The sequence below is a fragment of the Parasteatoda tepidariorum genome, chromosome 1 (assembly GCF_043381705.1).
Source record: "Parasteatoda tepidariorum isolate YZ-2023 chromosome 1, CAS_Ptep_4.0, whole genome shotgun sequence".
Taxonomy (NCBI): domain Eukaryota; kingdom Metazoa; phylum Arthropoda; class Arachnida; order Araneae; family Theridiidae; genus Parasteatoda; species Parasteatoda tepidariorum.
In genome coordinates this window covers 109,224,817-109,248,744 of record NC_092204.1, presented here as the reverse complement: position 1 = coordinate 109,248,744, position 23,928 = coordinate 109,224,817, and the positions used below count along the sequence as shown (strand labels likewise).

Genomic DNA, 23,928 nt, shown 5'->3' with positions numbered 1-23,928 from the left:
AAAGTTGTTTATTTAAAACTTTTTATAGAATTTCTTTAAAAACACAATTGTTAATTTGGGCATTTGGCGATACAACACTTATAGAATTGAAGGATTTCACCCTTGATAGTCCAACATATAATTGACCGTGGCTAAACACTGGTTTAGTTAAATCTAAACAAATTTTATCGAAAGTTTGTCCCTGGGCTTTGTTTATAGTCATCGAAAAAGCTAATCTAATTGGAAACTGCTTGCGTTTGAATTTAAACGGCATATTATTATCAGATGGAATTAGTGGAATTCGAGGTATAAGATGAAATTCACTGTTACCATCATCAAAATTTTTTTTTGCTACAATGATATTATATATATACAAATATACAAGTTTTTTTTAAAAAAACTTGCTTCAGAAAACTTAATGAAACATAAAAAAAAAAATTTTTTTTTGTTACTTGAAGTAACAAGGAGAGAAAAATTTCTGTTAGTTACACAAAATGTCTTTAATATTATTTAAGCTTTTACAATTATCTTATGATGTTCCGTCTTTTGAATGTAAATGAAGCAATTATGCAGCAGCAAATGCATGAAGCAATTTAAAAACATAACTCGCAGCATACGTTTCTCGAAAAGCCTTTTTCAATAAAATGAAGGTGCCACATAGTGATAATTGTAAAATTCGAAAAACCCTGAAAGTACTGAATGAGAATGAATTTTCAATCTATGTAATGATTCGGATATTACGTAACGGAGCTGACGTCAGCAATCCAAGTGATTTCCCCCACACACCCTCATACACTTTTCTCGCTACATTTTTCAGTTCATCAGATTTGGCAACTTCGGTTTCATTCTTAACCTAGCCGTTGTGCGACACGGATCAACAAAAAAATTCCTTCATTGTAATACTGTTTTTTTTTTTAAATTTTTTTGAGTTTTTCGGAAAAATAAAATTTTTACGATCGTTGAATTTATCTTCGATTATGTGGTGATGTGAAAGTTTTATTAAAATTGAGCTATGAAAAGTCCCAATTTTTGTGCAAACTGAATGTGAAATAAATATTGTTATTTTGAAGTTTTATTTCTAAAAATTAATAAAAAAAACTTTGTTCACAGTTTGTGTTGGAATGTTAGAAAAGTCCGAGTGGAAATTAAAAAAAGGTTTTATGTTTTAAAAATAGAACTTTATTTACGTTTTGTGATTTATGTGAACATTTTAATAGTGGCAACGAATTAAAAAATATGTTTAAGTGTGTGGGGAAGAGTTCAAATAGGAATTCAAGTCCACACAAATCCCCTCAACAACACCCAAACCGCTTAAAGAAAAGGATTGAGAAGGTATATTTCTTATTAGTTTGTGATTTTTAAATAAAAATTTTTATTATAATTATTTTTAGCTTTTACAATGTTTAAATTTTCTTAATTTTTTTTTTTTGCAAAAATGTGTGCATTCTTTTATATTTTGTTGTTTATAATTTATTAATTTAAAAAATATATTTTTCTACCAAACACTTATTTAAAAAAATTAAAATTTAAAAAACTTTAAGAATTCTTGACTTTTTAGTTTTTTTTAAAAAAAATGAAATTTCAGTTTGGAAGAAACTTTTTGCTTTATTATGAATAAAATTATGATTATTTCATTTCATATTTGGTAATATTTTTTGCTGATATTAAATATTCTAAATTTAAAATTTCCCATTCTTTCGTTATTTTATTAAAATTAATATTTAAAAGTTTAAAAACTTTTGAATAAAAAAACCTAAAAAAAAACTTTTGAGCCCAAAAATGAATTTAAGTAAAATATTTAACATATAGCTTCGTAATGTGTCAAAACCAAGTTATAAAAGTTGATAAAAACTATTCAAGGCATGTTCATGGAAAAAAAAGTATTAGTTGCACATGGGTGAAAATCAAGCATAATCTCTTATTCTAATCTAGATAAAACATTATTTCTTCTTACCATTCGTATGAGAATTAATAATTTATTATTTTTTCTGATGATAAGAAAACTAAATCTGACTAAAACCAACTAATACGAACTAAAACGCGATTAAACATCTTCTGTTGTCTGTAAAGACATAATAGTTTAGAAGCATACATAATTCTAGATTCTAGATTAGTAAAACTTAAAAATTCTCATAATTTAGACTATTAACTATTTTTAAGATAATCCCTCCTAAAAAATTACATACTTATTTAAAAAAAATGTGTGTTAGTAAAATCATTTTTTTCATATGGAGTTCAAGAAAAAACTGCTTATTTTAAACTTTAATGTATGGCTGTTATTTAAATAAAAGTAAGCTTTTGTTTTTATATATTTATGTAAGTTTTCTTACAGAAAAGGTTAGTTTATAGTGCCAAATAATGAAATTCAGCTAAAAATTCTTCCATAATTAATATTTTTTCGAGATTTCCGTCTATTTGTTTAGATATCATATGCTGAGTGGAAAAAGTTAAATATTTTTAACTAATATTTATTTTTAATTTTTGGTACTTTTAATAAGATATATGAAGTTTGAAAAACTTCATATTTCTTTTTTCTATTGCCAAAGAGAGATATTTAACAGCGTTTGAACTTTGTTTCACTACTCAAGATAAGATAGTTCTTATCCATAAGTCATATTATGAACTATGAGAACAAATATGGAAATTGAACATCTTTTTAAAGATCAAAAAAGTTTAAATATCTACACTAATGGATTCCTACATTGCGATAAACTAATAAGTTCGCATATTTAAATTTTATCAGTTTTTCAACATTTTTTTAAATCAGATATATAACTTTTTTAAGACAACTGATTTTTAGATGATCAATCATTCCGATTTCGGAAATTTTTAATTTAAACGCAGCAATTTTTTAAATGAAGCAGATACACTTTATTCCTTCTAATATGGCTTTTTATAGAAATTTCTAAGATTGAAGTTTGCATAAATAAATAATTGAAACTGTTTATCTCGATTGCATATGTGTATGGCATCTCACAATTTCACTAAGAAAGAAAAAAAAACTTTGCAACTACACAGAACTCATAGGATGAAACTTCAAAAACAAAAGTTTTGATTTACTAATAAAAAGAGGAATAAATCATAGATGATGAAAATGTTTTCTGCAAACTATTTTTATACCTTTATTTCGGCACATTCTTTTATCGGTAATTTTATGGGTGGCAACTTCAGAAAATTTTCTTAATTCAATTACGTACGTAATATGAAAAAGGTTTTGGGCAGAAAACTTACTAAGTTACAAATATTTATTATTTTCAGGAAACTTTAAAGTACCTATCTGTAAACATTACTGAGAAAATAAATGTGAAAATAATGTATATCCATAATGAAAAAAATATATCCATTCGAAAAATGCGGTGTATGACTATATTGCCTTGGAGCCCTTTAAATATATAATTAATCTTAATTTGCTGACTGGGGTAGAATTATTTTTTTTTCTTATTAAACTATATATTTTCCTGTATTTAAACAGAGAAAATAATATTTTTCAGTTAAAAATGAAACTAAGTTACATCATATAAATTTAATTTGTTATGTTAAAAACGGAAAACACATCACACAGAAAACAATACACATGATTGGATAAAGGAACATTTTAGTGAAACTAAGTAAAATTAGTTTTTAATACCTTAACAACAGTAAATAAAATTCTGTATTCCCTTAACCATATATATGTTTCTTGTATACATATTTCTTACCAAAAACTTGCCCTTAGTAAAATCAGTACATCGATTATACTAATTTAAGTTTTTTATGCCATAACGTTCGCACTTAAGGCGTTATAATTTGATGCCAAAATATTTTTCTACCATTAATTGTCAAAGGCGTTTGAAACCACCGAATGCATATCGTCAATTAAGACCTTCATCCACTGATGTTTGCGTGATTTTAGAAACTTAATTAAACGTATAATTCTTGTAATAGTTTACGTACGACCTTTTTTCCGAGAAATATCGCTATTTCTTTTTTCAAAATTGACATTTATAACCTTTATTCACTAAAATGTTCATCCTCCTCTTTCTACCAAAATACGGGATTTTTAAGGCTTTCATCCACCGCTTCTTGAAAGAGACACTTGGAAACTTTCGATCCATAACATTCATCGTCAATCAATACCTTTATCCACTAAATTCTGCGTAATTTAAGGGTTTGATTAAATACAGTTACACATATAACACAATACAGTTACACAGTTAAATAAGATTTCCGAATGACATCTTACTGTGAAATTTTTATTTTTAAAAAATGTGACTTAGAACCTCTCATTTGCTACCAAAATACAAGTTTATAAGGTTTCTCGCCTAACGCTTGTTGGCAAATGCACTTAACCTTTGAATCCACAATACTCAAATATCATCAACTGAAACTTTCATCCATGGAGATTTGCGTAATTTATATACTTGATTAAATAAATCAACGTTTCGCAATTATGTAAGATAAAGTTAAGACTTATAAAATATCCCTTCTTAAATTTATTGAAGTATCTTTTCGTTAAATAAAGTACCTTTTCTAAATTTTCCAAATATAAGAGGTGTTTTTGAAACAAATAAAACATTTTTCCATATATTTATGATTTACCAGGAAAAAACCATTTTCTTTTCTTTGTGTAAATCTTTTATAATTCGCTTTTACTCCTACAGGTTGGATTTTGTAGTAATTTTAGTATCAAAATACTTCACCTTTTGTTCAGATGTCCTTCAAGTTTTTATTTCTCATCGTTACTCAATTATGTCTGTCTAGCCGTTCGTAATGTGTTTTTGCAATCAGATAGATAAATTAAATTATTACATTATTGATAAAACTGCTAATTCATTACATTGTCTTCTTTCTTTCATTTCAATAACAAACTCGGTTTAAAAGCTACAATTCTTTTCAATGGATTGCAGATTTACGATCAATTTACGAACTCGTGTGATGTTGAATTTATTCGACTGTCATCACTGTATGATCAATGAGTGATTATCAGCATAAATAATTGTTTTATTTTTGTCCAATCTCAAAACGTTGATCGATAAGTTTTAGATTAAAATACAAAAAAGAAATTCAATAACCAAATAATTATAGGCCAAATAATTATAGAATCAAGTAATTATAGGCCATTTGCTAATATTTTTAATTTAACTAGTCATCACTAATATTTCTGTATATGAACTGGGTATTTGAAAGTCTAAATTAAGTAAAGGATTAAATTTTAATCAATGTTTCTGAATAATTAGTTTTGAATAATACAGGAATTTCACTAAAGCAATATATTGGTAGAATGAAGCAATATTTTACAACATATTACCGTATTTTTTCAATCAAATTATTTGGGAACACTTTCAAATTGGAAAATTTTTATTTTACATTTGTATCAGAGAAAAAATAAGAGAAAATTATAACAATAGATTTACATAGTCAGTTTTCTATACTACCGATAGATTCACTGAATACTTTGATAATATATATTTCAATAATTACCGTTGTTTATAGTTACCACGGTATTACCGTATTCAATAACCATCATAATGTTATCTTTTATGGTAATTATCTTCTTTATTTTTATTGAAGACTTACATGATATTTACGGCATATTGAGTGACGATAGAATCATCATGATATATCGGTATTTTTCCGGTTTGGCGTTATTGATTGAAATTATTTGTAATAATTAAAATAATGTGAACAAAACAGATAATTAATTTCAGAAATGATGCTAATAAATAATATATTTTAATCTAAAATTAAAAAAAAGTAATTATCAATTCCGAAGAAATCTAGACATATTCTAGACGTAATCTGAATCTAGACGTAATCTGAATCTAGACGTAATCTGATGAAGCAAATGGATAATCTGAAGCAAATAGATATCTCATTTTATCATTTATTTTTAATAATGATATCTGTTAAAATTTCATTACTATTCTTAAATCTTATTCATAAATAAAATTCTACATAAAGGAAATCTCTTTTTGTACAAGCTTCGAAAATATAAATATTTCTAATTTGATTACGCATTTGTGCTAACCATGTGTTTTCTACATTAACAATGTTTCAAGATTCAGATTTGTCCCAATTTCTTATATGCCGCTGTAAATATTTTCTTTACTTCAAATAAAAATAAAATTTTTACCGAGTACAAGCATCTCAAAATGGAAAATGTCAAACTAAAGTAAAAATATTAAACGAAATCCCAAGAAGATACTGCATAACTGCAATATTTCAAGCATACGTCATTATTACGTTTCACCAAATCATTGGTAATTACAACCAAACACACCAATGACGGATGGAGATTTGTGTATGTAATTTTAGAGGCATGAGAATTTTTTAAAACCGGTTTCATCGTCTGCTTGGTTTTGACCCAATTGGAGATTGGTAAAAGGTCTCGAAGTAATAATTTTTTTTTTAGGAAGAAAAAAAAATCTGCATTCTAATTGTTTGAAAAAGATACAAGTTAATTTCAATCTCATCACATTTGGAGGTCGCACATATTACATAAACAAAGGAGTTTTTAAAGTTGAGACACGTGTATTATCATCGCGCGTGTCAATATTTTAGAGTGGTATTAAGAGCAAGGGCGCCGGCGGGATGGGAGTGCAAGGGGGTGCACTTGCACCCCCTAGCTTTTTTTTTAACAATTAAAGAGATACAGAAAAACAATTTTGTTATAAAAATTGTCCATTAAAAATATTTTTTATTCAAAAACAAAATTAAGTAATTATTGATACATCACAATTAAAAAATTGTTTTATTAAACAAGAATTGTAATCGTCTTGTTTGCTGTCCAAATCTGTGTATAACTTTTTCAATGAATTCTGGGTCATCTTTGATTCTTTTCTTATGCACACTGAGCATGCACAAACCACTTAATTTCTCGTGAGACATTGTAAACCGATTCCATGTTTTGATGCGTCGCATTGTGCTAAAAGTGCGCTCAATAGTGCACATAGTAGCTGGAAGAGTTAGGCCAATTTTGATTACCTCCACTACAGCTGGATAAAACGGTGTTGCCTCGATTACTAAATCGATGTATTCGAGGGATTCATAAGAATTTTCTCTATTCCTCCACATTTCGTACCACGTTGTAGCTTCAGTGATGAAATTCGGTAAGAGCAGGTCTTTATACATAGTATATATATATATCTTCTAAAGCTCAATAAATATCAACACAATAAATACTAATTTTAAGCGTGCCCAAACACGTTAGTATACGAAACTACTGTTTGTAGTTATTTGTGTTTCAAAGTCAGTAGCTAAGCCAGCGCCATCAATACAGTTTCTAGTGGCAAAATTTGCAAGAACAAAAAATTCGTACTTTTTTTTTTAAATATCTTGTTAACAATGAAGAAATGTATCTTGAGAAAAATTAACAGATGAAAGTATATGTAATAACAAAATAAAATGCAATAACAGAATATTTGGAATAATGGTTTATTTTGGGGGGGGTTATAACCCCACTTAACCCCCCCCCCCAAATAGGTTTGTTAGAGGGTTGCACCCCCTTTTATATTATTCCGCCGGCGCCTTTGATTAAGAGTTACGTAAAAAGAGTTCTGTTAGTAAATCAAGCAATTTCTATATCATGTAAGTCTTATTATTTCTCAGCTGAATAAATCTTATGTGTGCGTTGAGTACATTTTCTATAGATTTTGTATAGTTTACCCAATATTTTTACATCTATGATAGCATAATGAAAATATTTATATATGGGGATACTTGACTATAGTGATGATAGCATTACGCTACGGGCCTGGTAGCAAAATTTACGGTGTCAATCTGCGGGACATCCTGGATTTGATTATCACTGCTTTATATTCCATAAATCAGATACAACGGCATTGTATTGCAGAATTCCCACTTCACACCTATTCATATCAATTAGATGTCTCAACGATGGCCACTAGTCACTGGTTAATAATTTGGCCTGGGATTTGATTATAGCGAGATAGGCAATCATTGTTAATGTGGTAAAATAAAAATGATTCACAGTTTCGTACATTATCAATTACAACTGAAACATTATTGATGTGTAAAGATATCCATAAGTTGTTTACATTGAAAATTTAGAATAAAAGCACAAAATTTGCTCTAGATTCAGCAGCAGCTTTGTTTTAACATGAAGTAACTAGTCAAGACAGCAACTTAATAAAGTATATAAATCTGTCGATAAGCAGTGTCTGGTGTCAAAAACTGCAATATAATTAATGGAGGATCTGGCTTCATTATAGTTACCTTCCCCTTTATGTGGTTATATATTAGTGATATCATTCTATTACAAGGGGCTTAAATATTAATTTTATTGCACATCTAGTTTATGTTGATGATATCCTTATAATACGCAGTGCGTAACATTTCATTATGTCTTATCTGCTCATAATTATGATAGATTATCTTAGAAGTGGCCTAAAAATTCTCAAAAATTTACATACCCTGATGTGTTTGTTAGTTTGCAGAGTACTGTCTGTCTGTATAAAGATTTCATCTTTCCACAATGCCTAAGGCAGCCGCCTCCTGCTGTGGGAACAAGAAATAGCGCATTTCAAATAAGGGAACTTCACAACAGACTGAAGAAAAATTATCCCTTTTTTCCCACCGACCCGAGGAAAAACCTGTATTCAATATTGAGTAAAAACCTCTGCTTGAAATAGTTAAATCTCGTATCCATAGTCACCGCCTCTGCTCTAGCCGAACGGGGAGGGGAGCTCTTTCCTCTCACTAGTAGGCAGTTAGACTAGTCAGACTAGTTATACATGCTCAAATGAACCTTTTATGTGCCTGAATGCTTTTTCCCCTTGAATATGAAATATCGATAATTAAGCAAAATTATTAATAAAGAAGTACTTGGTATAATTAACAGTATTGAGCATGACTAAGTGTTATTGGAATGAATGCAAACATTATTATAATTAATAAGTAAGTAGTGTAATCGAAATTATGAAGCTTTGAATACAAGTGCATGCAATTCAATATGTTACTTGAAAGTGATGTTAGAAATATTTAAACCACTTAGTTATATTCGCAAAGCGATTGGGTAAACCTTTATATATATATATATATATATATATATATATATATATATNCAAATAATTTCCATTGTTTGGAGATCCTAGGATTTCATTGTCGCCGCGAAATGGAAGCCCTCTCGATGCCAAAAATTTTACAACAGCTACAATCCGTTTAAGTACGTTTCTCCAGTAATCCACTTCCTTTTGATGTTGAGATAATAAGTCTATATCTACTCTACCAACCGCTTTACTTCGTGCCAGATAAGTCATCATAGATTGCTTATGCGCTGGGCTATTTTCATGTGTTAAAATTATGTGATTAATATGCTTCCAATCATTACATCCATTCCGAGAGCAAAGATTAACATCAGTTGGGTTAAATAAGCAGCATGAAAAACAAAATACAGAGCATTTGGAAGGCGAATACAGCAACCATTTTCTTTCGACGCTTTCATTGTTCTTTAATTTGCGAATAAATAATGCTTTGTTGAAATATCTCGTTACTAATTTATTACCATCTTTGTATGTTCTGGATGCCTCGGAAAAGTCAGAATCTTTATTTTGAAAATATACTGGTCCCTTACGAATTAAAATTTCGCGATTTATTTCAACAAACTTTTCGTGAAAATAATCGGCGGGATCGTGCGATATTAATTCTTCTGTGTTGGAAAACTGCTGTTCAATTGACACAGTTGGAGTTGTCGGTTTTAGTGAAGTCACTGAAGTCGTTGCACTTTCGTCGTAGGAATAGTCGCTTTCTGATTCAATCTCTTTTTCAAAATTGGAACATGAAGGTTTAGAAATTCCCGCAATTTGTAATTGAGCTGAGTCATCATGTGGAACATTTATGAGTTGATTGCTACTTACAGAAGTTTCTCCAGTAGTAGTAGTAAAATATGATGTTAATTTTGGTAACTTTTCAATTACTTCTTTCTGATGTAGAGCTTTTTTCCTTTTTTCAGATCCACTAGGATATGACCGTTTCGACATTTTATATTATAATTCACTATTTAATTAATTTTATAACGAAAATATTCGCTAACACAAAACAGACAAAACGACGATTTAATCAAACAATACTATTTTTTTTATCAGAGCTCGAGCACAGTCAGTAACAAACTAACAACTACAAACAAAACAAACGCCACAACATCGCAGACAAATACTTGAAGGGAATTCCCGTTCGTCAAGTCAAACGACGATCGGGAATCGGGAATTCCCCTTTTTTGTCTTTGGTATTACGAATGACGTTCGAATAGGTTTCTTTAAGACATAAACCACACCGCATCAAATAATTCTTTTTTTAATTTAATAATTTTTTTTTAAATTGTATTCTTATACTTACATATAGGTATTTAAATTAACCTAAACATACTAATATCGGAAAAACTCATTTTTGAGAGAGAGTGGAGTATTATACCCTGTTTATTTATTAGTTTGATCTTTCTTTTTGACAGATGTCAAATCTGAAATCGATATAACTTTGCAACGACGAACAATATCTTCTTATTTTAATAATATTAAAAATTGATAATAATCATAAGAATAGACACACAACATAAAAGTACCTGTTAAGGACTCAAGCATTTTCCGAAAGTCTTAAGTGGTTTTTATTGCTTCGAGGTAAAATTTAAATAGAAAAACTGAAAACAATGGTTTCTTACCTACCCAATGTTTTTATGTCTAGTGCAATAAAATTGATTGACGAATGAATTTATTTATTTTGAATAGTTTAAAACATACATACAGCCACATATTTAGCCAACACATTTTTTACACCAATAGATATTTTCTGTTTCCCATCACTGACCCATCTGTCAAAAAGTTCAAGCTATGTTGTACAAGGTATAGCTATCCGCATGCGGCAAACTATATATATATATATATATATATACACAAAAGGTGCTTCATTGGTATTTTAAGTTATTTCCACATTAAATTTAAACTATATATCTTCTTTAAGCAAACTATTTATTTTACTGAGAAAACAGTTTTCTATAAGTTTTTGGTAGCTTGTCTACTGATTTTTTGTCATGCATTCAGTAGTAAACATGAATTTTAAGTCTTGTTACAACATCGTTATTGTTACGGATTGGTGCAAATCAGATTACTTCGTAAGAAGATTTTGTCATAAGTTATGTAATCATTCTCTCACAACAACGTAACTACTATTTGTAGGAAGTACTATTTGTAAGAATATCTGTAGTCGTAATATCTATAGCATTTGTTATTATTTGTTTGTAATTGGAAATTACAAAAATTACAGTTTCTTTTTTTATTTCTCACGTTTAATTGTTTCATTCAAATCTTAGAGTCCCCGTGTTTTAAACAATGCCAAAATATTATAATAAACCCTTTTTACAAAATTAACAATTCTACTTGGTTATTGTGTTACGTTTAGGACACTATGCCACGTTCATCTAACGTCTTGCGGTTGTTGAGATATCAATGCAGTAAAACTATGTTATTAACATATTTTTTTATTAACTTGACATGAGCAATAATTGGATAAATCCTAGAACACAAAAAAAAAAAACGTATCTTATATGCATGTAACAGAACCACTCATAAATCGGGAATTACGTTTGTTTTAACAAATCAAATTAAATTCAATAAAATATATATATTTGAATAAAATTACAAAATTATAATTTTTTTTGAGGAAGTTTAAAAATTCTAATTTACTTAGCTCAATGAAATTTAATCTTTTTGAACTCAATCAAATGCAATAAAAATTGTACATTTTGAATTTTCCTTAAATATTCCTCAAAAATGTTTGTCGAATCTATAGACAATAATAATTTAATTAATCAAATATATGCTGAATATTGTGATCAATAGAAGGGGGTTTTAATGGTAGAATGAATTAACATTTTTCCGAAAATAAACGTTACTGCAAACTTAGTCACGAGGCTAACATTTATTAATAATTAAATCGTATACATAAATTAAGATAACAGGAAAGTTTTTAAAAATTTACTGGAATTTGGGAAAAGATATTAAGCTTATTTTAATACTTTCATCTGGAAAAGTCATTGAACTCTTAATGAGGCCGCATTTGCGATTTACAATCAGCTTCGTAATCAGAGCAAGAAAATATTTAAAACGCCTCCAAAAACGGGTTTCGTTTTTATTCAGTCGATCATTCTAAATTTACTTTGGATTACTGCTCAAATTTATTTTTTAAACTTAAATGTATTTTTTAAATTTATTTTTCAAAAGTTCTTCAAGGAATTTTAATTGTTTTACTCATGCTTTGATTTAGGTTCAATTTCAGAACGCTTGAAACAGTTTTCAATCGTTTTTTAATATATGCTTGGATGAGTTTTTATTTAAAAATATGTTTAAATTATCGCTAAACTTTTATGTATGCTTAAAATTACTTTTTTTTAAGAAAATTGCTTAAAAGAAATTTAGTTTTCTCTTTTTTTAAAAAAGATCAGCTTGGATTAGTCAATCGTCCGATGCGCTTATGAATAGAATTTCTTAAAAAATTATTTTCGAAATAGTTTTCTCCGATGCATTTAAACAATTTTGTTTTCAGTGGATTTATTTAAATTAATAATGATAAATTTTTATATGACAGGCTTAAAAAAATCTGCGCTCATTTAGAATGTTTTCGATCAGTTTAAAAAATTCAAAGTTGAAATTCCAAAAAAAAAAAACTTTAAAATAAGATTTGGAATTTTGTTATCTTAATTAATGGATTACAAATAATCAATGTTTGTTTTCAAGAATAATAATAATAAAAAACGAATTTTATAAATGTTTAGAGTTTTTAGTAAATTTGCATAAAGGGTATGAATACTTTTCTTGCTTACTACGATAATATGTATAGATATTTTTTCTTAAATATACCATGTCTAGAGAAAAATAAAGATTGGAAAACACTGTAATAAACAATATATCGGAACAGCTTATAACAGTACATCGATACAAAAATGTTCACTCTAATACACTATCTTACTACAGTAATTTTACTACAGTATCAATTACGCTTTATTAACTTTAATCAAAAAGTTTAAATTTGTTTCTAAATTTTATTTATTTGTTTTATTAAACGATTATAGTATAGTAGACATTTTTTTCGTTAATTAATAAATTTTCGATCATGGTATGATGGAAAATTGAAGTGTAATATGTTTAGTTTTTATCTGTCTTTATGACATAAAAATTTTAGTGAGACACTAGTTTTAATTACTTTTTACGAAACATAATTGGATAGTTAAAATTAGTATTCGTAATTTAATATTTTACTATATTTAATGATTATATGGTATTATATTTTCTTTTGATGTATGTTAGTTTGTTTTCTATTTTCTATCCACTACATAAAATAAAAAAATATTTTGTAGAACAAAATTAAATTTGATAAAAAAATACCTAGCCCTTGAATGATTTTTTTATGTAATAGGGATATGTTTTATAAAATGTTATCAAATTCGATTTAGTTGTAATCTATACGCATCTTTCTGTGCTGTGATTCGAAAAGTTTTGATAGCATTTTTCTGATTCTTTTTCCCTTTAAAAAAATTACTCTGCGTTCCCCAATGGTGTAGAGTGCGCAAAAAATAAACTAAACATCCTGAATGATTTTTTTATCGAATGAACGGTTCTTCACGTTCTAGGACTCAATTTTGATGGTTTTAGAAGGCGACCTTAAATATGCTAATTAATTAGTGTATACGATATTTTAAGTTACGAATTTAGACACAAAAACGTACTTTCTCTGAAAAAAACATATCCCTTTTTTCAACGGATTTCTGACCCCCAAAATATAGAGAGTAGCCGCAATTTGTGAAATATGGTCCCATTAGTTTGGTCAGGAAAGCGGTCCAAAGTAATGTTAATTTTACTTTTTGCGTATTTCACCTTATCTCGAAAAAAAATTTCAGCGAATTTAAAATTTTTGCACTCAATTATAAAATTCGTTTAGCTGATATTTTATTTAATAATGGTCTAAAAAATTTCGAAATGCAAGATATACAATTTTTTTGCATCATTTTTATAGAAGGTATTTTTACACGACAAAATACAAAATTGGTGCAAAATTGGTCATAATAGTTCCTGAGAAATATAATTTTCAAAAAATCTTGTATTGAAAATTCGATTTCTCTGGAACTGTCTACTATTATTTAATAAAATAAATATTATTAAAAAAATATATTTAGCATGGAATGCATGTCTTTGGATTACGAAATTTTATAATTGTCTCCAAATATTTCGCAATTTCAATTTCAAGTTCTTGAGATATGGCGAAATACGAAAAAAAATAAAATACATTAAGGGGTCCTAACTACTGAACGCTCTCCTGATCAAACTCTTGAAACCGTACCTCCCAGATTGCGTCGACACACAATAATTTGGGAGTCAGGATTCATAATCTGTCGAATAAAATATGTGGCTATTAAGGGAGTTTTTGCTTCTGGTTTCTTAACTTAAAATATCGTCTGCACTAACTAATAAGCTTATTTGAACTCAACTGCTCAAACTATTAAAATTGAGTCTTAATACCTGAAAATACGAACAATTGCTAAAAATTAACTCTGGTTATTTTGTTTATTTTTGCGCACTGTACATCGTTTTTTTTAAAAAAAAATTAAGGATTCTAAGAAAATACATTTTAAAAGGGGACTATACGTTACATCCAGTATAAGTGTCATATCCGAGTCCTTCCAATACAAGCTACTAAATGCTGATAATTATTATCAAATCTAAAAATGTCTTGAAATGTCTTTATCTCCTAAATACTGTTTGGTGGGGAAAAAAAAATAATGTATCTAGTCTAAAATGCACGGTATATTCTAGGTGGCTCTTTAAAAGTTTCGTTCGCAAATGATCTCGTTTAATCAGGGCTCATTATAAGTGACTGATACATCAAAACGATTCCCCTGAAGAGTTAACGACGCATTAGTATGAGTTGAGGCATTTCCCACATTGAATCACTACTGTCCTTCCCATTGACGGCATTAATGATTTTGTGTCGTAATATCCCCTTTTACTTGAGGGCGCCTGCCTGACGATTTCCCTTAATCACATCTATTGGGGTCAACTATTCATCGATCCTATAATGCCTAATATTCTAACGAACCAAAACCACACTTTTTTTTAAATCAAGATAAATATACTGCAAAGGAAATAAATATACGACAAAAATTTGTAAAAATATTTTTCTTTTTTGTTATTTTTAGATTTCTATTCCAGTGTTTTAGCCTTCTTTTTTAAAAAAAAAACGGGAAAATTTTTTTCTCAAAATCGGAGAATTTGTAAGAGTGAGGTCCTTTTTTGTGATTTTAATTTTCTGTTTTAAAAATTTTATTATCGTTAATCGTCCTGAAATCGTTAAAGAAAAAGAAAAGCTACTAAAATCATGAAGAATTTTTTCAGAATTCGGGGGATTTGTAAAAATAAAGAACTTTTAGGAATTTCGCCAGATTATTTTAAATTATTTTTGTGAAATGTTCCTGCTTTTATAAAATTGTGGAAAATCTCATAATTTCTGAATCTAAAAGTAGCGCAGAATCAAAACTTTTCTGGAAGAATTTTTTTTTCAGAACATGAATAAATGCAATCCTCTTTTTTTTGCCAAAAAATGCAATAATTATGTCTTATATGAAGTTTTAATTTTAAAATTATAAGTTAAAGAAGTGAAAGGCTCATTTTTAAATTGTCAAACATTTTGAAAAGTGTGTAACCAGTTATTCAGATAAAATAATTTGCAAAAGATTAAGATTCTTTTTTCATGATAAAGAGTCCATTTTGACCACAAATAATTTCTGAAATGTCTTAGTGTTAGAAATATTTTAGTAAGGCTCCGGTATTAAAAAAACTCTTTGAAGGATCTATTTTTATAATGAAATAATTTGTAAAAGGTTTTTTTTCCCAGTAAAATATTTTTGAAGGATTAGTACGATAAAAGATCCCGTGAAGAGTTCTTTTTTACGGAATATTGATTGCGTCGAGTTTATTCTATGATAGTGAAGGATCCATTAACAGATCCAAAATTCTCCTAAATTTACTCCTGAAAAAAAATTAGTTTCAATCAATAGTTATTTGCAAATTTGAAGTTGCGCTGAAATGAACAAAAGTAATAAAAATTCTGATCGAAAATGCAAATTATTACAAACGTATAAAAATGTAACATTGAAAAACATATTTACAACTTGATTTAAACTATTATCTGAATATTATGCACATGAACTCATGAATTAAAGTGATTTTTTTATTCTGTTAATTGATTTTTAACTACTTAAAAATATGATCATTCACTATTTAACACATAAATAATTAACTGTTAAATAGTTATGTGTGTGAAGTCTTAAAACATTTTTTATTAACTTATGCTTTCTAAATAATTAGCTTATTTTATTTATTTTTTATCAATTGTCTACTATGAAATAAACTAATAAAAATAATAAAATAAAGAGTTTGCGTGTCTGTTCATGTGTCCGTGTGTTTTAGTGTCCAGAAGTTTGGACAGAGGGTGAGAAAGGCTATTTCGCCCTCGATTCTAAAAATCGTTCCACAATCGAAAATCATTCGAAACTTTCGATTATGTCGTTCAGGAGAGACGTTAAAAAATAGTATTTTTTTTTATTGGTTGCCATTTTTTCATTGCCAACAACCATTTAAAATAAACTATAGTTGATTTTAATTTACCAAATATTAAACGATAAAATGATTGATGGCTGCAAGCTTATGGCACTCATTAATAAAAAAAGGAACCATTCTGGAGAAACGTAAGAAATTGCCATAGTATTTTAGACGCCAATAATGCTTAATTAAGTTTTGTAATAAGCGCTACTGGTATTACAAAATTTGTCCGATTTTAATAGAAACCAAATATATTAATATATGTACAACGTATTATATTAGTTTATTTAGTACTTATTCAAATTGTATTAATATGTAAAGTTTTAATATAGATACTGCGAAAGAGTATTTTCACGGCATCTTCGAAATGGATGAGAAAAGGAGAAATCAATTGTTTGTGGTAACTTTTGACTATCGTTAGTTGGCCTCAAGCAAGAGTACCACACCAAATGATATTAAATACAGTTAATCTGTGTTTTGATAGAATTAACAACTAAATATGTATTCTGTTTAATCTAAGAAGGCAAAGCCACCGGAAAGCACAAGAAATAAAAAATAAATGAGAAAAATTAAAATTATTTTAATATTTTTTATTGTTTTGCTGATTGTTGTTCAACACTGATTTATCGATTATTTACTTTTTGTTTTCCCCTCGTACGAAGGACGGGTATTCAGCTACTCTTAAATAGAAATTGAGTTAAAGTAATTTTATTTTATTTCTTAATTCCTATCCTCTGGTATTAATCAAGTGACCGTAATTTCAATATTTTTTATTCGTTTATCGTTTAATACGATTGGGAAAACACGTGCCAATAAATTTACATGATGATACAGGAAAATTCTCAAATTGTCATCGAACAATGCGTCAGCTGTCGTCAAGGAAAAACACTTCAAAAATCCGCAGCATTATGAATTTTAATTTATAAATGGTCACTTCGAAGCAAATCTCTATTTTGTTCAAAGCGCGAAGTAATAATCGATTATCGTCAATACTAATATATCGTCAATACTAATCCATTCGTGGATTTAGCAATATTGAAGTATTTTTAATATCTTGATATTACAGAAAATTTTCTTTTAAAATTCTTGATGTTTATCTGGCCTATCTAATACCTTGGCAAATTTAGTCAAAATTTCAAAGGGTTGAGTTGTTTAATAAGTACTTCGTCGTTGTTCTGATTAAATATTTACATATCTTATGTCTGTAAATATACACAGGTAAAGAAATACATATGTCATCAAAGTCACTACTTGCGCTATGAATTTCAGTCAGTATAAATTTCTTTCCCAGTTGTATATTGTATTTTAATCTTCGATTGTTCGAAATGAATTATTATTTGTACATTTTTGAGTTACTGTACTTTTTCTGAACGAAATTAAAAATTCTACTATTATTTTGAAAATATTAAAGTAATGCTCAAAACAATCGTCCAATACTTCGAACACTCTAATTTTTATATAATTTCGAAAGTACTTGGTATTTATGTTGACTAAAACTGCCAGTTTGAAAAAAAATGAGTTCTTTTTTCTAACATTTTTGTAACATAACGTTATCATAATCTGATTAGAAACCCATTTTCACTGAAAAAAAAAAGGTTTCTCAAAATTGAGCAAAAATATTTCAAAATAGTGCTGAAACAAATATAGTCGAATTTGAAAACCTATTTACTCATACTTTAGTATAGTGTTATTCTCAAAATTGAAACAGCTTATACTTATTTTTGAGCAAACCTGCATAGTCTCAAAAATGACACATTACATCATCAAATGTGACGAAGTTTATTCGTTGATACACATCGCTTATATGAAAAGAATATCTAATTTGATAATAGTTCATTGCACTTGTTATTAAACCAACTTTATTTCAGGAATAAAGAATATCTACAGATCGGTGATCAAAACTTTCCTATTTTGCCGCCACTATACTTAACGATGAGTACATGGTGTTTCCAAATTAGACTATATTTATTTCTTAGCTACTATAATCACATTTTAATTTTGAGATACCTTTTGTTACAGTGTTTACTTCTATATCAATAAGTTCGAATTTTTTCATACTGTCAATTTTCACTAAATATTATAATTTAAAAAAAACTAAAATTTCTTAAAAAAAGTAACCTTTTTCAACTTTTAAGCAATTTTTACAGTGATTTTACTTTTGTACAATGATATAGTGATTTTATTCTCATTATTTACAGGTGTTTCGAAAATACTTAACATTTTGTGGGATAGGAGTCCAGAATGCTCAGCTATTTGAAATGTCTGTCAGAGAGTTCAAGAGAAATCAGGTAAGCTAATTATTAAAATAAGTTTATGACCGTATAACTTTGATGATCATAAAAATACAGATTTGCACTTAAGTTTTCCCCTTATTATGTCGAAGATAACATAATTAACATTCTATTATCTTCAGTTTCGGCCTTCATTTTATTTGAGACCTAGGCCATCTGTTTTCCGAATCAAGGCAATCCGTAAAACTTGGGAAAGAGTGCTGCCCTCTATCGAGGAACGAGAAAGTTGGTTACTGAAGTGGAGAGAGAAACATGTTCATAAGTAAGGCTTGGATCTTACCCAGGACCTCTGTATACTTAGCCTAATACTGTAACCAACACTGAAACGAGTGTGGACCTCCGTATTAAGATAAAAAGTTAAATAAGTTGGCATTTTAGTTTAACGATCAATCCTACTAATTTTGCTAAAATTTTTTATCATTACGGGAACTGTGTTTTTATCGCAAAAAAGGGAGCTGGATCCTTAAATAAACAATGGCTGCGAATTTTGCTGAAGTTCGTTACAATTATGGATACTGGGATGGGATTCTCTCTCAAGGAATATCGGCTGTCTTAATAATCAAATTATCCATTTCCTGAATTTTAAAGAAATAATAAAGCTGTTGCAGAATTCAGACTTGCGGTGGGCCATGATTGCCTGGCGAACCACCTCTGCCGCATCGGCATTTCGTTGACCCAAATTGCCCGTTATGCTCGAATAATGACCCGATGAACAGAAACCATCTATTGAGATGCTCGGCGCTGCGTGGGGACTCTGAGGTGAGGCACTACTGGAGTGCCCGACATCTGCTAATGAGATAGTGACTTTTTTATTTTACTTGTTGCTCACCTTTTTGTTCACTGTTTTTGTAAGAGTTTGTCATTTTCTTTTGCCATGAGAAATAAAAATAAAAAATTTACAGAAATGTCAACTAATTTAACAAAATATGAATTATTTAACTAAGAAAGTAAAAAGCATTATGTATTTTCAAAACAAGTTACATGATTTTTTTTGTAAACCGAAAAAAATAAACTTTGTATGAAAAATACATCTGGAGAGTTGTATTAAAAAATATAAAACATTTAAGAGCAAATATATATTTATGATAATTTTTCTTATCAAGAAGATAAGAAAAATTATTAAAAGTTTTCACACTTAGATTTAAAAAAAGTATTTTGTATACATTTACGATAAATGTCAATTTTAGAGATGTTTCTAAAAGCATAAATTTATTGCGATAATTACGGAATTGAGTATTTTTTCTCGTTTACATTTTTTTTAAATAATTTCCTCATTATATTCAAATTTTTCATTTTTATTTAATTTTCATCATTTCTTTTCCTCACTTTCTTATTTACCATTTTGACGTACTTTTGTTATCATTTTTCTTGAAAATGTATATTTTTCTTTAAAAACAAATGAGATAAAAAGGAAGACAGATTGGTACAAAAATTGTGTAATCGTTGAAAATATTATTCAACAAGCACATTATTTTGTAATTATATGCGTATCGTAATTATAGGTATTGGTTACAAAGTAATAGTGGCAATTAAAGAACACGCTTGTATAGACTTTTTTTTTGTTATTTATAAATTTTACTTATATATATTTTTTTTATTTCTTGCTCATTATATTCTCATTGAGCATTTTTATTTAATTCGATCATTTCTTTTCTATTATATTTCTTTCATTTTTCTCAAAAAAAAATTTTTTTTTTGAAAATAAGGAGGTTAAAACGAAAACAAACTGGTACATCAATATGCGTGTTGATGAATTATTCATGTTTAGTTTGTATCTTTTTTATATACATAATTGAAATTCTACTTATTTAGCTGTATATAATATAGTGTCGCATAAGATTTTGTTTCTGATATTTTTGTTCATTTTTTTCTACCTTATCGCACCACTCACTAGAATAGAAATTATGTATTTAAATATCTCAGGATACATTTTTGAAAAATATGGCGTCTGTATTTGATTTATTAGCAAAGTGTAGCATTATTTTCCTTGAAAAATATCTCGTGGGCCACCCACACAGCTTTTTTTCTTAAATTCTATGTAATATGTTTTTTAAAAATGGGGAATTTGAAAGCAAGTTGAATCTTTTTCCTTCGCAAAAATAAACTTCGCAAGGGCACTGATTTTTTATAAGATTATGCAACAGAAAATTTTACCAAATAAGTGTTTTTTTTTAAAAGAAAATGTTAGCACGTACAGCAGCAAATAAAATTTTCAAATAAATTGGTTTTATTCCAGATAACTGAGGCAGATATCTTAACTTATTTTCAATATGACAGAATTATCATTTATTCTAGCGATTACTTTTTTAATGGCTTATATATATTTTTCTTTAAAAAAAGCTTTATTTAAAGCGCTAAAGCTCTAATTGATGGCGCTATTTATTTTTTTAAAGCGTTATTTCTTAGGTAATTCCTAAAATCTGCAGTTGTTTACTAAATAATGAAGAATGTGACTTTCAAATTGCCACATCATGATTTTTCTTATTTGAAAGTTCATTTTGAAAAACATCATTTTTAAATGCTACAGAGAATTTTTTATGTAGATAAATAAATTAAATAATATAAATTATAGTTAAATAGTGTTTTGATTTAAAAAATAGTTAATATTTTCGAAAAAAATTAAGTAATGAAAATTTTTATAACTTTGAATTAGTTTTTATTGATAAATAAAAGTGCTTAGATACTTAATTCGAATTCTTAAATTTGGAATCTTAATTAAATGATTTGAATAGTTTCCGGAAAATTGTCTTTTATAATTTTTAAGAATAAGGCTATATTTACTTATACTATTTTTTGTCGTTCGATGCTTTATTTCCTTAAATATTAGGTTTTCTACTATAGTAAAAGTCTCTATACACCTACACACTCCTCTCATCAACTCCTATAGTTGCTTTTTTTTCATATATATATATAACGTCGTTGCCGAGTGGAAGGATTAAAACAGGTCTTAGGCCGGGAAGGAGGGTTTCACATTTCAATTCAAATTTTAACAAGTATTTTATTCATTTTCCAAATTTTTTGTATTAGGTTTAACACTTCTTGATTTAATTTCTGCCACACCGTAATTGCATTCATATATTAAAATTGAATTTCTATAATTATTGTAGTTTCATTTAGAAGAGAAAAATTTTTTTTAATTGGCATTTTCATCTTAACCCTAAACACCAGTAAAACAAAAATATAAATTCAACTAATCAATAAATCATAGAAATTGTAACACATAAAACAATAAATATGAAAATAATTTTTCCAAACATTTTTTATGCCAATCGAAACAATCAATTCACTGAAAATGAAAATTTCAACAGTAAATACGATCAATGTACAAAAATTGTTTCAATTGAAACATGAAGTATGAAAAAAATTTAAAATAATAATCTATGATTTTTGTTCATATACAAGAGTGTTTTTTTTTTTATTTATTTTTTATTTTTTAAATCAATAAAAATTCAAGAAATTGTTTTATGAGACTTGTAAAAAAATTAACACAAAGGATACTTGAGAAAGTTCGAATTAGTCCAAGAACACATTTTGAAAACCGCAACGTCATAGATGAAAGTACGTCGAAATTCCTTGAACACAATTCCAAAAGCAAAATCGAGAGCTCCTAGGGAAAAAAATTTGTTTCTTCGTTAAGATGAATACGTAAATTAACACCGATAGCGAAGGAGAAGTTTATGCCGATTCTTTGAGTTGTAAACCATTCCGGGGTGTGATTATTCATCGACGATAAAATGCTTCGCTTTCCGGAAGGGATGAGGGTTTCAAATCGAAAACTTTTTAACGTCTAATGCAGATTTTCTCAGCTCTCTAGTAGTGCTTATCACCTTTAGAATGTAAACACAACATGCAGCATACACAAATGCAAAGTCGATGTTCGTTAAGTTCCACTGGGCGTCATTTACATAAACAAAAAGTTTGATGATCGAAGAATTTATTTTTTGTTGAAGATACTGGATGAATTATTAATTGCAGAGTTGCAGAAGAATTTGACTAAATAAATTTTNGTTTATCAATATTTACTTACATATAACGTCGTTGCCGAGTGGAGATATTAAAACAGGTCTTAGGCCGAGAAGGAGGGTACAAAATTTATTTATTAATTATTAGACAGAGGCAGTCATGAAAGTGTGTAAAAGTGTAAGCAAAAAGTTGCGCTCCTTGGTTATATGTTAGGGAAAATCTTGCAAAGTAAAATCCGTAAAATGTTTCAATTTAGGGAAAGAGGGAAATCTAAGAAATTGTAGTTGGTTTGTGAAATAGGTCGATAGTTTCTCACAGAGAGTAAAGGGAAAAATGTCCTTCTTTTAATTAAATGCATGCTTGAGCCAAAAATAGATTTAAGAACAGGATGTGGCTTTTTAAAGTTTGAGAAAGAATTTCGATTAGAATAATTTATTAGGATAACATAAAAAGATCAATTTTTTATTTTATAACCGTCGTTGAACAGCCGACCCAATTTCATGGGTTTACGACTACTTACGTTCAACTCCGTAGCCTTGTAATTTTGAACCAATCCAGAAGACAAGGAAACTCCTGGATCAGTACCCCCAGAGGTATTGATTTGTTGTGGGAACATGGAGGACTTTGAGACTCGACAGATTTAACGTGTATCAGTCACCATTTACTACACGGGGAGTCTTCGGCCGGCGAAGATCGAACCCACGACCTCTTGGATATGGGCCCAGCGCCCTACCGACCAGGCTATTCCGGCCCTATAATAACACGACGAGGATGGGATTCGAACCCACGCGGGCAGAGCCCAATGGATTAGCAGCTTTTTATGCAGCTTTTGAAGCTTTTTATGTTACACACACACACACGCACACGTACACGCACACACACGCACACACACACATATATATATATAATAATAATAATAAATACCATTTAGTGTATAAAATATATAATTACTGTAATTTTATAAATGGTCTTGTTAATAAGATAATGGTTACATAATAATATTTCAACTTAGGAAAGCAGATTTTGTGATAGAATGAGAAGTAATAAAAGAGAAGTAATTTTACTTGTTAGCAATATATAGCGTTAACTTTACATGATGATAACAGTTCAAATTG

General features: G+C 28.3%; 1 protein-coding gene across 1 annotated transcript in view; it reads left to right on the top strand.

Annotated features, from left to right (window-relative positions):
* LOC107449100 (cGMP-specific 3',5'-cyclic phosphodiesterase) overlaps window positions 1-23,928 on the top strand; it is a gene marked incomplete in the record, with an annotated part of 371,784 nt that overhangs the window by 290,497 nt on the left and 57,359 nt on the right. Inside the window, 1 exon segment of the mRNA XM_071185055.1 lies at window positions 18,758-18,847. Within this exon segment, the coding sequence (XP_071041156.1) occupies window positions 18,758-18,847 (90 nt within the window).